At 38.2% G+C, this 16,723-nt stretch overlaps 1 protein-coding gene across 3 annotated transcripts; it reads left to right on the forward strand.

Moving 5' to 3' along the window:
- The first annotated feature begins 1,172 nt into the window (after nt 1-1,172).
- Nucleotides 1,173-16,568, forward strand: cbwd (COBW domain containing). 3 transcript variants are annotated; one of them, XM_073467079.1, is made up of 16 exons: nt 1,173-1,256; nt 1,676-1,835; nt 2,018-2,104; nt 2,582-2,678; nt 2,947-3,038; nt 4,778-4,837; nt 5,317-5,354; nt 6,745-6,791; nt 8,526-8,612; nt 9,085-9,129; nt 9,755-9,811; nt 12,407-12,458; nt 14,521-14,589; nt 14,705-14,770; nt 14,911-15,037; nt 15,991-16,568. In XM_073467079.1, the coding sequence occupies exons 2-16, from the start codon at nt 1,721-1,723 to the stop codon at nt 16,062-16,064; spliced, it is 1,113 nt and encodes a 370-aa protein (XP_073323180.1). In that variant the 5' UTR covers nt 1,173-1,256; nt 1,676-1,720; the 3' UTR covers nt 16,065-16,568. The 3 variants fall into 3 exon arrangements, with proteins under 3 accessions (XP_073323180.1, XP_073323182.1, XP_073323181.1); XM_073467081.1 differs by having other exon boundaries at nt 1,173-1,248; XM_073467080.1 differs by having other exon boundaries at nt 1,241-1,286.
- Nucleotides 16,569-16,723: the final 155 nt, after the last annotated feature.

Genomic DNA, 16,723 nt, shown 5'->3' on the forward strand with positions numbered 1-16,723 from the left:
TTTGTATAGTGCAACAAATGTATGCAATAAATATAATGCATTATAGGAGAGAGATTAGGCACAGCACGGTTCTCTGTCCTATTAGGATACATAATGGATCAAAGCTGTAATTAATGTTATCAGTTACACAGGTATTACAGTTTTCTGTGAATGCTAAAAGTCTATTGGGGAAGTATATTGTCTGGGGTTGACAAGGTAAATGTTTTTATCTAGAAAGTTGGCATCACTTGATGGCTGAACGCTAGTTAAAATAGTTCTGAGCAACAGCAGTAGTTTTTCTTCAGCTGTAACATTCATTCATTCCTCCATTTCCACTGCTTTTCTGGGTAGCAAGTTAAAGCAAAATATATATTATATAGTATATCATTAACTTTGTACACATAAAGAAGCCTTATATAAGAATAATGCTATATAGATACAAGTTGAGAAATTGTTATAGCTGACCCTGTGTGTCCATAATGTGAAATATTGTATCAGGACTGACAGACCTATTTCTCTTCTTTCTTTAACATGACATATCTTTCATTAGCTTATGTATATTATTTCCTAAAGGACTTGCACACTTGTGATAATCCTTAATGACTTGTTTTGTATTTGTTAAACATCAGTATAAGAAGAATATCCTTAGTGTAGGAATTTGAGTGTTTACATACAGGGAATAGACACTTTATCATACATGCCACAATGTAACGTCCAACCCAATAGACCTGTAATATTTTCATATATTTATTATGTGATTCATTGCATTAATATTTTACATTTTATTGTACTGAGACACAACCATATTGTTACAATGCTCAAAATCTTAAAAGGGCTGCAGGATTGATGTATATTGTTGTTAATGTAGGTATGTATGATAGCCTATTAAAATATATATTATTATAACACCTTGCCCTTCGTGGTTTCTGTCGCCCTCTTGTGGTTGATGCGTGTCATCACACCAATACAAGCTAGCTCTGACAAACTGCATCCGGGCAGAGAAACAAAATATTTGTCTATTTATTGTGATTTAAATGTTGTACTTCCTTATAATTTATTAATGGGTTAACTCTAATGTTATTTACAATCTTATTCCAGACTTATTGCAGACTTTGTGTCCCGGACTGTGAACGGAAGCGGAACCATTAATCTTCGCTAAGGACTCGTACGGATTCCTTTCAGTGTAGCACTCTGTCAAAACGTAGAGCCACAGCAGCGAAGAGGAGCAGTAATTGATGAAAACTTTGAATATCTACATCTAGACGAGGAGTAAGCGGGTAATTTGTTTATAACCTGTCTAAATCAAAGTAAGTCGAGTTGTTTTGATGTCGTGGCGCATTGAGCTGTTATCTGAAGGGGATAAATGCTAAATATGCTAAATGTTGGCTATGCTCATTCAGTGGATACACACTTTCAGTGACTGCTGACACTGTGGGAGCGAGTTCATGTTATTCATTTAAGTTTTCTGTGTTATTAAGACTTGAAAGGTCTAGTATGAAGCATCCAAAGTCACGTCGTTAGTCTTACTTGATGAATATTTGCTGTATCTTTAGGACTGACATAAGATAATTGGTTAAATCTGACTAACTACCACAGTAAGCTATGTTATGTTTATAAAACAAGAAATATGACTGCTGTGTTTGTGTTCAAGGTCGTGTCACTGACTTAAAGTCTTGTTTCTGTCCTGATTCATCAGATCAGATCCATCTTTCTACTTGTGTTGACCAACACTATTTCTGGTATGGATGACATGGTGATGGAGGAGGAAGATGACTGTCCAGAGTTGGTGCCCATCGACACCCTGCCTGGTCCTCCTGCAGACCAGATACCTGTCACCATCATCACAGGCTACCTCGGTGAGAGACTGCCTGTATTACTCACAGCTTTAAGGAGCTTATAAAGGAGATTATTGTAGTCCATCCTCACCCCACTAAGTATATGGAGTGCATTGTTCAGGTGTTTTACATCATCAGAAAAATAACCTAATGTTCGATTTGCCTTATACGTCATTATAATTCTTATGTTTGTATCTTCATAGGTGCTGGAAAGACTACGCTCCTGAACTATATTTTAACAGAGCAACACAACAAGAGGATTGCCGTCATACTCAATGAATTTGGAGAAGGTGAAGTAACAAAAGTTCCTTCAGCAAAATCAAGATTAATTGTAGCTTCAGTTGTATTTAATCAGGCCAAATAAAGATGCTCCAAACTGTTTATATTCTAAACTTAATGTCAGGTTCATGATTGTTATGCAAGTTCCTCAGCTTTCCACTAGAGAGCAGCAGAGGAACAATTTTGCCAAGAACTGAAAGAAGCTCATACACGTGTTTCTGCTCTGTATCCAGAGGTTTTAAGGCTACAGACTCTGGTACTGTAACATGTGTCACATTTTCATTATATTTAAGAATCTTTTCTGAAAGTTTTAGTACTTTATGTTCTCATTTATGGAGGCTGGGTTGGCCAATTTTGCTCTTTATTTGTTGAAATATGTATTTATCTTGCAAAATATACAGAAGTATTGCACCTTTGTTTGAAATAGCTCAGTCTTTATCATTTAATCCTGCTCTGACTGATCTTCCTTCCTCATCCTCCACCTGCAGGCAGCGCCCTTGAGAAGTCCCTCGCAGTGAGCCATGCAGGAGAGCTGTATGAGGAGTGGCTGGAACTGAGAAATGGCTGCCTCTGCTGCTCTGTCAAGTACGTAAAGTAACAGTAGCCCAATTTTTAACTTGATAAGCTAAGACAGTAACTATAACACAAATGTGGCAATGATGGTACAAATACATTACACAGTAATATGTTTTTATCTTTATTTGAATGAGGTATAAGTATGTCTGGCGCTCTCTGGGATAATAAGACAACACATTTTTGCTTCATATTACAGATTTATAAGATGTTACCGGTGACAAAATGTTCTATATATATGCCATTTTTAATTATTAGTGGCTGTTCCTTCATTTTTCAGGGACAATGGTCTTAAAGCCATCGAGAACCTGATGGAGAAGAAAGGAAAGTTCGACTACATCCTGTTAGAAACCACAGGACTCGCTGATCCAGGTATCTCGCATTTTCTATAGTTAAAATAAGATCAGTCATCAGAGAAATCTGTAATCGATCACTAAGTAGACAATCGTTTTTTATGTGAATGATGCTTGAACGTTCACAGATTTCTTTGCAAAGCTCACATCAGAAGTTAAACCTTTTTTTTTTACAACTTTTACATTTTGAGGTCCAGACTGTGACAGGAGCATCCCAGGAGCCTATTTCCATCAAAAAATAAAAGAAGAACGTAAACCATGCTGTCCATTCATCTCTCAGCTTTGAATCAGGAAATCAATATTAGGCCATTACAGGGCGAGCGCTGTGACAACTGGGGTGTGTCTCTAAGTGACAGGTGTCAGGAGGTAACGGCATTGGGCAGACACACACCACTTGGCCTCGCAGACAGAAGCAACAGAGCGCGCTCAGACTGGGGCTGTCCTCACTCCTCTGCCATGTCATTGGCTGAGACAGGCTTTTTATCGACTAGGACAGGTCTGTCATTGGCCGTGGCAGTGCTGTCAGTCATAACGGCTCCCTAGGGAATTCTCCTCTTCCCCTCAGAGAAGGGGTTGGATGAGTTACGTGAAACATGCCACTCAAAAACAGTGTTTTCATTACGCAGCCATCAAATATTTACAATGCTTTCTTATTCTTGCTTGGCAGTTTGACAAAAGTGCATTATGTGAACAAGCTGTGGCTGGCACGGCTACATAGGGTCTTGTAATAACCGCGCGCACAGCAAAATCGAAACAAACCAAATGTACCAGCAGGAGATAAACAATTGAAAGCTTCTGATATTGGTTTTATCTGCTCCACAGAGCTCGGCCAGAAAACAATGCATGCGGGGTTTCAGGAAGAAGTGCAATACTGACTTTAAACCTAAGATGTGGATGTCAGGGATGAAATTTGTTTATTGACGGATAATTAATCTACAACAATTTGGATCATCTATTAATTATATGTCTCTTATCACATAAAAATACCCTAAAAAATGCTTGTTTTGGCCTTTAAAATATGATAATATGCTACTTTTCTCTGTTTAATATCATTAATAATGGAATATCATTAGGTTTTTGATTGTTGTCTTTACAAAACAATTATTATTAAGATGATTTTTGGGGTATTCTTGCCTTTATTGAATATTGACAGTGAAGACGCAGACAGGAAATGAGGGAGAAAGAGAGCCATGACATGCAACAAATGTCCCTGGCCAGAATCTAACCAGCAATAGTTGCGACCATTCAGCCATACAGCAAGTGCCATAACCATTCGGCTACCAAAGTGCTCCAGTTTCTCACTATTTTTGGACTTTTATAGACTACATGATAAAAAGATTATTTTAAAAAACAAATCTGCAACTTAAAAATGAAATCAATACTTAAATGTATTGCTAAATTAATTTAAATGCTTTTTGAACCTTATTAGTAATATGATATACTGTAGGGTTTGGTGTTGTACTTGAATTCAATAAAACATTGTTTAAATGGCTCCTTTAACATATTTTCATTAGCTGTGATACATTTTACATCATCAGTCTTGTTTATTGTATCAGTCATCTCAGTTTACAGTTGATTAACCACAATGATTCCTGTGTAACATGCCAGAGGACAACATTTTTTTCATTTTTTTTTAAGGCTTTATGGTAGAAAAAGGAAGAATAAGGTCTCTATTTTTTGGCTAAAACTTTGGATTTGTATGTATGTGTGGATGTCAGCCATTTATGGTCTAAAATACCAGTTCATCTCCTCTGGCAGGAGCTGTTGCCTCCATGTTCTGGGTTGATGCAGAGCTCGGCAGCGACATCTACTTAGATGGTAAGATATTTGTAATGATGTAGTGCGTCTTTGTCCTTCATGCAATGAAAATGGTGGTGGGAATGCTCTTTATCTGTTTGTCTGTGTGTAAGGCATAACTCAGCCATCACTGGTCTGACTGGTCTAATGTCAGAGGAGCTGGATTGTGCATTCAAAGATCAATGACAAAAGTGCCGTGATTTAAGATTTCTAGATTAGAGGCATTTTTTCTGACTTGCCCAAATGTCGGCAAATTTGTTTACTGCTGTGCGTGTGTGTGTGTGTGTGTTTACATGAACGGTGTCTCACTGCTCACACTAAATACCCAGCTGTCTCCTTTGTTGTGACAGGCCAGCAGACCAAAAGTCAGATAACTCAGAGAAAGTGGTTTAGACAAACGGACAAAACTAAACACCAAAAGGCCGCGATTCAGAAAAAGACCGTGTACAAGTTGTGGCACTATTGATTCACTGATCACTATTACTTTGTTCATCCTTTAGGTATTGTCACTGTCATTGATGCCAAGTACGGACTGCAGGTAGGTGCTAAGAAGATATTCAAGAATGTTCTCATTTTTAAAAAAAAAAAAAAAGTTTTAAAAAAAGAGTATTAAAAGTAGTCAATACAGAAAAATCTCCCCTGTGACTGTTTTGCTAATATATATGATATAATTACATTTGCATTAATGTTAAAGCAGGATGCAACAAATGATTATTTTCATTATGGATTCATTTGCTTTTTAAGCGCCCAAAGTGTCACCTTCACAATGCTTGTTTTGTCAAATCAGCAGTACAAAAATACAAAAGCATGAAAACTACATTACCATAACAAAAGAATCATATTTCATAAGATCCTCATATGTTTAGTAAGTAAAAAACTTTGTAAAGTAACTAAACTTTCAGATAAATGTAGTGAAGTAAAAAGTTTTTCCATTTCATATTAATACTGTATTATTACAGTACTGAAAATGATCATGCAGTCTTCATCCTCTCGTTGCCAAACTTTAGAGCTTCAGCTGCATTTGCTTCTAAACAATAACTAAACAAAATCCTTTTTGTGACTTTAAATCCAAAATAAGCTGTTAAACTTGTGAGATTGTTCGTAAAACCCCCCCAGTGCATAGCAACACACACACATCCTGCCCTCCCTGCGGTATTTAAAAAGAACAGGACAAGTGACACCTGGATAATGGGCTCTAATATGAAGGTGTCGAGCTCAGTGAGGTGACACATTTCATAGCCTGGTGTGCTGCTCTGTCCTCTCATTGGATGGAGGAAATAATGACAGGACGAAGGAGAGGATAACTGATAGTGAAGGAGTAATTGATATCAGAGATGGGACCATGTGTAATAGGACTGTCACATCCACTCACCTGCCTCTCCTCTCATCTGTCCCACAACATATCCATCTGTGTGAGGGTTAACTTGAACTCTTGGCCCCTCGCACCGTCTGAAAGGCCTTTGTCTCTCGCTACAGAGGTTGTTGGATAAAAAGCAGCAAGTGGCCATTCTATTAATATACTTTTGTCATTCATTCCTTCAGAATTGAAGCGGTGGTGATGCACACAGTGACAGATTCATGTCAGATTGACACTCAGGGGTCAGGATCCAGATTAACACCTCCTGCCCCGTCTGTTATTACATATTAAACTGTTCTCTGAAAGGGCCGCGTCCCCGGTGCAGCCACAGGACACAAACAGAAAATGAAGAGCGATCTCCTGTGGTTTCATGTGTTGAGAAATCACTTAGTTCACAAAGATGAAATACAGGCCTTTCTTTGTTTGTCACATTTGCTGATTTTTTTTATTATTTCCTTTTTCAAAGAACGTGCTTAAAGTTAGGAAATCTACAGCTTGAGCAATTTTGCACTTTTTTTTTCATTTCCTGCTTGCATGTGTAAGTCATGTCAACTATCTCTGATTTCTGTAGCAACTAACAGAGGAAAAAGAAGAAGGTCTCGTCAATGAAGCCTCCAGGTATGCTTGCTGTGTTTTTGATTTTTTTTCTTTTTTGACAGATTCTGAAATAAGGCTTTCAAGTTACACAAAGTTTCAACTTGGAAACTAGCGATAAAAAGGACAATACTCAATACCCATTATTTCTTTCATTTATAATAGGACAGCCATGGTATCATATTTTCACCACACGATTATAGTGACCAAACAAATTCACAATGATGACATTATCACGATATCGCCAAAAAAAACAATTCTATTGATCAAGTCTATCTTTGTTTTATGTGTGTTTTGTCTTTTTTTTTTTTTTTTTTTGGCAAATAGATAACTCCCAAAATACGAGTGTAAGAGGTGGAGAGACATAACTGTAAAACAAAGTATTCGAAAAGAACAGTTACTATAAACAACTTAATTACTTATGAAAAGACAACCAGATGATCTTATAAACAAAAGATGTAGAAGGCTGAACACCTTCTCTGGATAATTCCCAAGACTTTATTATTAACAAAATATCAATATTCATTTTTTTTTAATATCACAGTCATCGTGAATACTGCAATATCACCACACCCCTAATTTGTAATAATGTTATTATCTGTGCAGCCATGGGCTGAAAATGTGATCTGTTTTTGTTCTAGCTTCAGAACTCTCTATACTATCAAATGTGTAATTAATGGAGATAATCTTGTGTTAAACACGTGGAATCAACAAAAGTATCTCAGTAGTGAAACTTTTGACAGCCTTATTGGGAAATATAACTATTTGCTTTGGTGCAGAGAGAAAACAAGCTGCAGTTTTTACACTTCTTTTGTTTATGGATTAAAGGGGCTCTGGGTTGTGCTGGAAGCCGGTCGTTAGTTTATGTTGGCGGATTACATTCCTAAACTAACGTTAGCTAATATTGCTCTGTCTTAGCCTGACAGGGAGAGGTACTGAGACAAGGCACTCGAGAACGTGCATAAAGTCACGTTCTTTGACTGTTGCGAATAATCAGACCTGATTCCTTCACAAAGAAATCCACATATGACCAATAAAAAAAGTGATTCATACATGTGAAATGCTGCAAATTGTTACCCAGATTGTTGCATGCCTTTTGTTACCTTTGGACTGAGCCATGCTAGCTCCTTCCCCCCTTGTTTCCAGTCTTTGTGCTAAACTAAGCTAACCCACTGCTCTTTATTTTCACCGTACAGACGTGAGGATTGTGTTGCATCAGCAAGAAAGCAAACTAGCGTGCTGAACTATTCCTTGACGACTGTACAAACCGCTCTGTATCCGCCTCACTGGGCCTCCCAACAAGCCGTTGAACACACTCTTGCCACCCGCCTGTCTGTCTCCATGGGCGTCTCTCTGTTTGTCTCTTCCAGCAGCTGTGTGTGTTTTTTGTTGTTGTTGAACAAATACACTGATCAAGACGGACCAGTTGCATGACCCTTTGCATTCTTGGTCTTTGTTTGTGTTTTCACCTCCAAGCTAAACAGCGCGCAGCTCCCATTTGAGTTTGGCATGCATTGCCCGCTGCCACCCACGAAAACTCACACATACAGAGCTGGTAAAGGAGAGCCGACTGTATTTTATTCAGTAAAGATCATAAACACACAACTCTCCTTTTTAGAAGCATAAGTTAGGCAGTTTAGTGTTTTAACACAAGACCCTAATTTTTGGTTTCTTTCGGTGCAGATTCCTCTCTGTTGGTTTCATGCAAAATGTGTCTCTTGCCAGATAAACACCATGTTGTATTTGATGTCTTTTCAGGCAGATTGCTGTGGCTGACCTGATCATAATCAATAAGACGGACCTGGTGAAGGAGGAGGAACTCACTCAAACCCGAGACGCAGTCAGGTCAGCTTTACATACTTATTTATTTATGAATTATTTGATAGGGACAGATACAATATATTTAGATAAACTGATCAGGGGTTACTCCTTATTTGGGCTGCAACTAACAATTATTTTTATTATCGATTAATCTGCCGATTGTTTTAACAACTTATTTGTTAAGATAAATTTGATTTCACATTATTAAATGTCAAAAACTGGTCAAAACTTTTCATTTCAAAGACTTTTCCATTTAAATTTCCATAAATGACAAAGCAGCTCTACTGCTTATCATCTCCCTCTTTCTGGTAGTATTCTGCTTTTTAAATCTATAATCTTATTATTGAGCACCTTAAGTAACTTTGAAACAACAATATGTGTGGCCCTTCTTTATTACATCAGAAAGAAAAACAAAGCTTTGAGGGGAAAGGTCAGTAGAAAAGTCCACTTTGTCCATCGTCTAAGTTTTAAGCTTTTTTTTCTAATTTTATTTCAGGTCTATAAATGGTCTCGTCAAGATTTTAGAAACCCAGAAGTCAAGGTAAGTTACGTTAGTGTAACAGATGAACTCCACGTGCTGCTCCTGCTCAGATCTCTATATCAAAGATGAAGCCATTCAGGCGTGACATTGTTCAAGGCAAAACCCCCAACACACACACACACACACACACACACACACACACACACACACACACACACACGTACACATACACAAACTGCTGCACCCTGAGTAAATACCCATCCTTCAATGGTGTCCAGTTACCCACAAGTCTTTGCTCTTTGACCCGGGGTCTTCAAGCCGACATGGTCTCATACATGTGAATGTGCGTGCGTGCAAAAATGTGTGTTTATGCACCCTCTGTGTTAGCATGTTATTGGACCCAGGTAGCATCTGGCTAACACAAGCAGCGTGTATCAAAGCTTTGGGTGTTCAGAGTTCAGACTGGGGTGAGCAGATGAAAGACGGCGCGTAGCGAGGGGTTAATCGGTAAAACAGCACCACAACTTTTTGTTTAAGCCGGTTCATTCGTTCACCCTCGATGTTAGTTTAAGCCAACTTGTGACAAAAGCTGAGGTTGCTTGCTTGATTTATGACCCACTATGGTGAAGTTGTATTTTAAATTAAACCGTGCAAAAACAAGATGGTAAATAATTGTCTTCCACAGGGTCGATCTCTCTGAGGTGCTGGATCTGCATTCCTTTGACAGTAAAGACGGAGTGAAGTGAGTCGCTTTTTACATAAACATTATGATTTCATTTTTATGTGTTCATTCAGAAAAAAAAGTACTTCATATAAATGTTGAGAAACTTCATTTAAAAAAAAAGCAAATACTGTGTTCTTAAGCCGAATACCAATATTGATACTTGAGTGTTTTGATTTAAAAACAATATATCGGCTGATATTTGTCACATAAACATTTTTGAAATTTGCTTATTAAAGAGACATTTTACAAGTGAAAATATAAACTTGCTAGTTCTCTCTGACATTAAAAATTATGTACTTTATGTAGTATTACAAATTACAACACGTCTTTAAGAAAGCAAAAACTGTATGTGTGAGAATGACCCTGACTCTGCTCGGTCCATCATGACTCAGTGTAAATAAGTAGACATGTGATACAGCTGACAGACACTTTCATGCAGCAATTTCTCACAGACACGCTGCCACTAATGTTGACTTTCAAGACATAATATTTAACTATTCCGCATTATAATGTCTATAAACGATTGGACCATTGTTACATAATTAGTTGAATTGTGTACTTGCATCATCTCTAATGTTCAAACCCAGAGAAGTCTCTGAGAGTAAGGAAGGAGGTCAGCGAATGTGACTAAACGCAACCTGAGTAAAACTCTAACACATTACTGGGTCTGACATCATCGAACTGCATCTTTTGTTTCATTGTTTTCATTGAAAGACCCCGAGTGGCATAAATTACATGCTATATATTTAAAGTTTCAATGAAATATTTGACCAAAATTAATTAATGAATACATTAACTAAGTGTAGTAAAAGTAGTGAATGCAACATTGTCATCAGGACTTATTGTCAGGAAACAAACTTTTGATATTGAGCCCGAACTGGATGTCTGAGGCGGATATGAATACCGATTGTCGAGATTTTTGTTACACGAGGACAAATTTGAAAATAACTTGTCAGTACTCTCTGGTGGACACTGTTTTCAGATTACCTTGAACATATTTTCAGAAATGCCGATACTAATGTGTCTACTGTGATTGATGGCCTTCTCCAATGTATAGCAGCGACATTTACAGTGAAAGATTAAGACCTTATTTTAACTCCATTGATGGCCTTTGTTGCTGGTCCGTCTGAACTGTGCACCCAGCGGTCTTTGATACTGTTGCTCACCATGTTCCTCTCTAATTAACAGACTCTTTTATTGAGCGTCCCCCTGTTACACCGCAGGGTGGTCATCATATTGTATCCCCTGTAGAATGTCATACCGATGAATAGAGTCAGTGTTCATCCTTTCATGTGAATGAAACAGGCCGCGGTGTTAAAGCTCTCTTACATGCCCTTAGTCAGTGTCTCTGAGACCAGCTGCAGAGGATTAGAGCTGTGTGTGTCCACTGGCTCCCGAGGAGTCCCCCTTGTCCCAACAGATAGCTCCTTTCCCCCTGCCTTTGAGAGTCCGGGGCCCCTCCTCCCCTCGATCCCACGCTGGCTGTTTGAAGCGGCCCCCCGCCGCTCCGCCTGTGTGGTACTAACAGCACGTGGGGCTCAAGCCGCTGAACACAACATTTAGCCTCCTTGTGAGGTCAGGGAAAAGGGGGAGGATGAGGAGGTCTGGCTGTAGTTTGTTTGGGGGTGTTTTGTAGGGTTTAACTGCCATTTCTAAAGTTTTCACAAGTCCATTCAAAGTTGTGTAATTAGGCACTGATACAGCATGTTATCCTGGGAGACCGAACACAGAGACAAAATCTAAATTGGTCCTGTCTCTTCAAGCAGAAAAAGAGAAAGAACTTTTTTTTTTTTTTTTTTAAATCTAGTACAGTTTTTGCTCAGATGGTCATTTTACTTAACTTGAAAAAGATTTTTTTTGTATACTAGACTGCTATTTAATTGAGTTACAGTAATACAACATACGATAGAAACCACAAAATCAGAACTGAACAGAAATGCCATCACAGAGTTAATTCCTAAACATTGTTATCCCAGAAATATCTTCAAGGTTTTTGGCTTGTGAGTCCTACAAATAAAACTAAATCTACTTGAGAAACCTCATCCTTGTCTGGTTGCATACATCCTGTATGTCTATCATCTCGATAAAAATAAACTATATTTATCCCCTGTGTTTCATGGTCTAGAGTACAGAAGAAGTAAAATTATGCAGCATTCGACAAGACAAAAAGACCCAAAACCTGCCACACAAACTCCAAAAACCATAAAACTAACTAATCCCTCACGATTACTTAAATTGGCCGACACATCAAGATTCTAAAAAAAACAAAAATGTCTGCAATCAGAAGAGAGAACACATAGTTTATTCAGCATTACATAAATTATATTTTATTATTATGTCAGCCTTTTTACTGATTGTGGGTGTTAATGCAGCCCCAGAAATTATTAAAAACACATAAACACCCACATTTTATCTCTTGTTAGTGCTTCATGACACAAAAGTAGCCTGGTAATAAATCTTACAGATTTTTTGTTTAATAATTTTTAAACAGAAAATACCATTATGACTAGTTAAGGTAGTGAACGCAACTTTAGAGCCTTTTTTAAGTGGAAATGAATCTATCATGCTGAATAAAAACTGAAAAAGTATTCTGTTTAATCTCTCCTCTGAAAGTCTAGCAGAGAAGCTCCAGCTTGTGAAATCTACAAGACCACATCTTGACAAGGTATTGTTCGTGTGCTCCTTTGTAACTTTGCCCCATTTTTTAATTCGCCCCTTGCCTCCTCCCTGCATGCCTCTCTTATGGTTTTTCTTTGTTTTGTTTGCTAATTTATTTCAACACATCATTTCCTCCAGGATGAAGGGATGCAGTCTCCTCAGGCTAACATTGTGCCTTGCATTCCCCAAGGCTGTGACACTGGAGTGAAAACTCCCTCCCCGCTTTGGTTTTTGTGTTGAGATCAGCTCGAGGCTTTTGATGTTTTCTTGTTACACTACAAATAGACCCAGTCTCGGTCATATACAGCAGCATAAACATTCGGTAAATTTCAGGAGGACTGGGGACGCTATGTTGGCTAGACTGACTAGAGTCTTGGCTACTTGTTGTGGCTTTACAGTTATTTCACCATCTAATTAGCAACTGAGTATCAGATATGAATGGGGAACCTCTAGTGTACCGTTTCCTAAGAAAATATGCAATGTTTTCCCAATATCCAAACATCAATTAAGTCCAGTTCTTCTCATTGAACTCCAGGATTAGTCTCATCCCATTTCTCTTCATCAGACCAAATGACTCCTCGCAGCAATTAGCCTTCTAGGTTTGGGTTTATACCCATGAGCTTTTATCACAGGATGAGCAGAGATGAGGGTTGTTTGCGTGGGTAAATAACGGCATTGTTGTCTGTTTTCTCCAGGTTCCCTTTCCCGCATGAAGCTCAACCGTCCCTCAGACCCTCCCCCTAACTCCCTCCCACCTCTTCCCCATGTTGCTCTTTTCATGTAAATGAGAATGCTGTTTTTCTGTTGTTATACCAAATGACAAGGAAGTGTGTAACCTTAACACTTCAACACAAAACCCCCCAAATATCTACAAAGTGCCCTTTTAAAGCTGTAAGGAAGTATGGAGAGGAGGGAGTGAGTGTGTGTGAGAGAGAGAGAGAGAGATAGAAGAAGAGCGAAAGAAGGGGAGGGGGGGCAGATAAAGAGGGGTGCCGTTACCGGGTTTCAGGTGCCGAGTGGAGTTGTCGTTTTTGACACAGTCATTGACAAAGTCATCAGCCGGGGCGTAAAAACACTTCTTTTGTTTAACGTTCGTAATGACTTTTCTGGTTTCAGTAAACTGAAAATATGTGTGAGAATGCGTTTGAATGTGTTGAATAAATTAACAGCCTGAAAATATTCATCTCAAAACATAAACGCAGTGATTTAATGTAACTAAGTACCCTTGAACAGATACTGTACTTGAAGTGGAAAGAGACTACCTTTCCTTCCCTAGCATTTCCGAGTGGTTTTATTGTTAGCACGGCTGTTGCAAAGACAACCAGGCTGCCAGCTGCTCCAGTCATGCTGGCAGCCTGGCACCATTTCTAGCCTTCATCACTGAATAAAAGCACTTCAGTGTGTTTTATTAGATCAGTAACATTAATCTGTATGCAGTGTTGTAAAAGTAAAGATATCATGATAAAAATAATACTTTCGGAAAAGTGAAAGACTTCAATACAGATAGTCTTTGAGTAAACGGCTTAAAGTATCTGATGCTGAATGTCCAAGTATCAAAAGTAAAAGGAAAATTATACATATATTTGCATGTATGTATTTACTGTATACTAGGGGTTGACTGTTTATTTGCCTGGTTGATTATCAAATTTCATATTCAGTGTTTTCTGACTGTTTGAATAGGTGTTTGTTTTTTTTTTAGCTGATTGGCCCCATAATATATATTTATTTTAAAAATATGCGGCTTTGTATCGGGTCCTGCATGCAATCTGCAAAGTAACTAGAAATTAAAGTTATCAAATAAATGTAGTAGAGTAAAAAAGTACAATATTTGCCTCCTAAATGTATTGGAGTGGAAGTATAAAGTACCAGAAGTCTGAAATATTGGAGTAAAGCACAAGTACCCCCAAAGGTGTTCTTAAGTACAGTGCTTGAGTTAATGTACTTAGTTACATTACATCACTGTAGTTATTACAGTGAGTTAAATATGTTGGAAAACACAAAACAACAAAATGTCTAACTGTTTGTATTTACTGATAAAACTCCTGTATTATATTTCCTGTCCTCCTCAGAGTATTTTAACTGTGACGTTTGAGGTGGCTGGAGATCTCCCTGAGGACGCCCTGAATGTTTTCATCCAGGTACACTCACGCTGCATCATCAGACCCTCCAGTTTGTTTCCCTGTGGCCATTACTAATTAGCTCTAACACAATCCGGTCCTTTGTAAAGTAAACACGCATTTTCCACGGTTTCAGGAACTGCTATGGGAAAAGATGTTCACAAACAAAGAAGGGCATCCCATGACTGTCATCCGCTCAAAGGTACAGTAGAGCACAATAGTCACCCCAGTGGCAGCGGTGATCAATAAGTGCCGCTCTATTATCTGTATTAATCGGTTGTAAATGCTCCATTCAGCGCTGGTTAATGTGTCACTCATGACTTGTGACCTGTGTGTTTTCAGGGCATAGTGTCTCTTGCAGGTAAAGCCCACCAAGTGATGCTGCAGGGGGTCCACGAGCTGTATGATCTGAATGAGACTCCACAGCTTTGGGAGGAGAACCCACGGATCAACCGCCTGGTCTTTATAGGTGAAGACACACACACGTCTTTCTCACATTACTCTATACACTACGGTGATCAATGCACTGATGTTCGCTAAATGGAGCTAAAACTTCCTATTTACTTATCTTCTTTTTAAAGCTCGAAATATGGGAATCACAATCTTTGTTTTCTTAATCTTTTGCGATTTTTTGTTTCTAAAGTCCCAGTTTAATTAGGAAAGAAAGCCTTTAGGTTTTCGGCACCCAGAGTATGGAACAATCTACAAACTGATCTTAAACCTTGAAATATTGTACCACTTAAAAATGTTAAAACTAAGGTGAAATACATTGAGTCGAGATTGTTTATCTGAATGTTTTCTGTTAATTTACTGTTTTAACTCTGTGTTGCTTTCATTCTGGTCCAGGTCTCACTTGTAAAAGTGATCTCAAAGGGACTAACCTGGTTAAATAAAGGCTAAATAAAAATAAGTTTAAGTACAAAAACTTTTATTGGCAAGTTCACAGTTGAGTACATTTCTGATTCAAGCATAAATTTCCATAAATTCTTGGGAGGAAAACTGCATCATAGCTTTAGGTATTGCTTTACTTTATGAGTCCACAGTTTCCTAAAAATGTCCCAGGAAAGAGTCCTTAATTGATGCAAATTATTTGGAATATGTACACGCTGTTCGTTCGAGTATTTTACTCATTGCACAGCAGACATAGAAATGAAACAAAAGGGAGGGTAAACTTTTCCAATAATAAAACAATAGCAAATGAATATTTCCTTTGGTCTCATTCTTTTTAGGGAAATTCCCTGAAAGTGTTTAGAAATAGCTCGGATATTACGCATCCTTTAAAATAAAGCTTGGCGGGTAACTGACCTTAACCATCTCTATCCACTGTAACACATAACACATACATCTATATCATATCTATATCTGTCTGTGTGTGGCCATAGTGTCTCAACGTTTGCCTCTCCTCTTTCTCTTCTTCTGCAGGAAGGAACCTGGACAAAGACATTCTGCAGGAACAGTTCATCTCTTCAGTGATGCAAGGAGCAGAGAGAAATTAGCCACAAGTGCTTCTCTCTGCTTTTTTTTAGAGAAAACTGTTGATTCTGGAGAAAAAAGCTGTAGCTTTGGCCATCCACAGGTCTGGGACTGTGTTTCAGACGTTCATCCCTCTCCTACGTGAATGTGAGGTACATCAGAGGATGGCTGAAGTTACATTAGTAAAAAATACAGTAGTTTCAAATGTGATCATCCAATACTTCCTGCTTTAACAACCTACAGTATCTGTGTCTTAGACTGGTCACTTATCCTGCTTACAACCTCTAATATATGTGACCACACCAAGATGCAACAAAAGGAGAGAGTTTTCATCAATGACAATGTATTTCTTATAAAGACAGCTTTGTAAAAACTGCAGTTTTTTGAAGGTTGGCATTGTTGGAAGTTGCAAATACTGTATCAAGTGTGGTACATTGTAAATGAAGTAGCCTTGCTTATGTTTCTGGCTTTTAACTTCCTGTTTTTCTTTTTAAATTATTCAAAATAAAGTCGTTCTTCTTTCTGAACATCTGTGACTGCTCTGGTATACCTACACAAAACAAATGTTTTCAACCATTCCTAAATACGGCTAGTTGTAGGTGACAACGACAGACTGTTAACATGACAACAGGGTCAGAGTGCCTTTGTGTTGAAGTGGTAAGTTCACTATGATACTCAACAG

Source organism: Pagrus major, chromosome 5, assembly GCF_040436345.1.
Source record: "Pagrus major chromosome 5, Pma_NU_1.0".
NCBI classification, from domain to species: domain Eukaryota; kingdom Metazoa; phylum Chordata; class Actinopteri; order Spariformes; family Sparidae; genus Pagrus; species Pagrus major.

Bases quoted from the DNA above. Each gene is read 5' to 3' on its own strand.
- cbwd (XM_073467079.1), top strand. From the start codon at position 1,721: ATGGATGACATGGTGATGGAGGAGGAAGATGACTGTCCAGAGTTGGTG. The intron at 8,613-9,084 runs GTCAGCTTTACA...ATTTTATTTCAG, and splicing joins CAAACCCGAGACGCAGTCAG to GTCTATAAATGGTCTCGTCA. The intron at 12,459-14,520 runs GTATTGTTCGTG...TGTCCTCCTCAG, and splicing joins CAAGACCACATCTTGACAAG to AGTATTTTAACTGTGACGTT.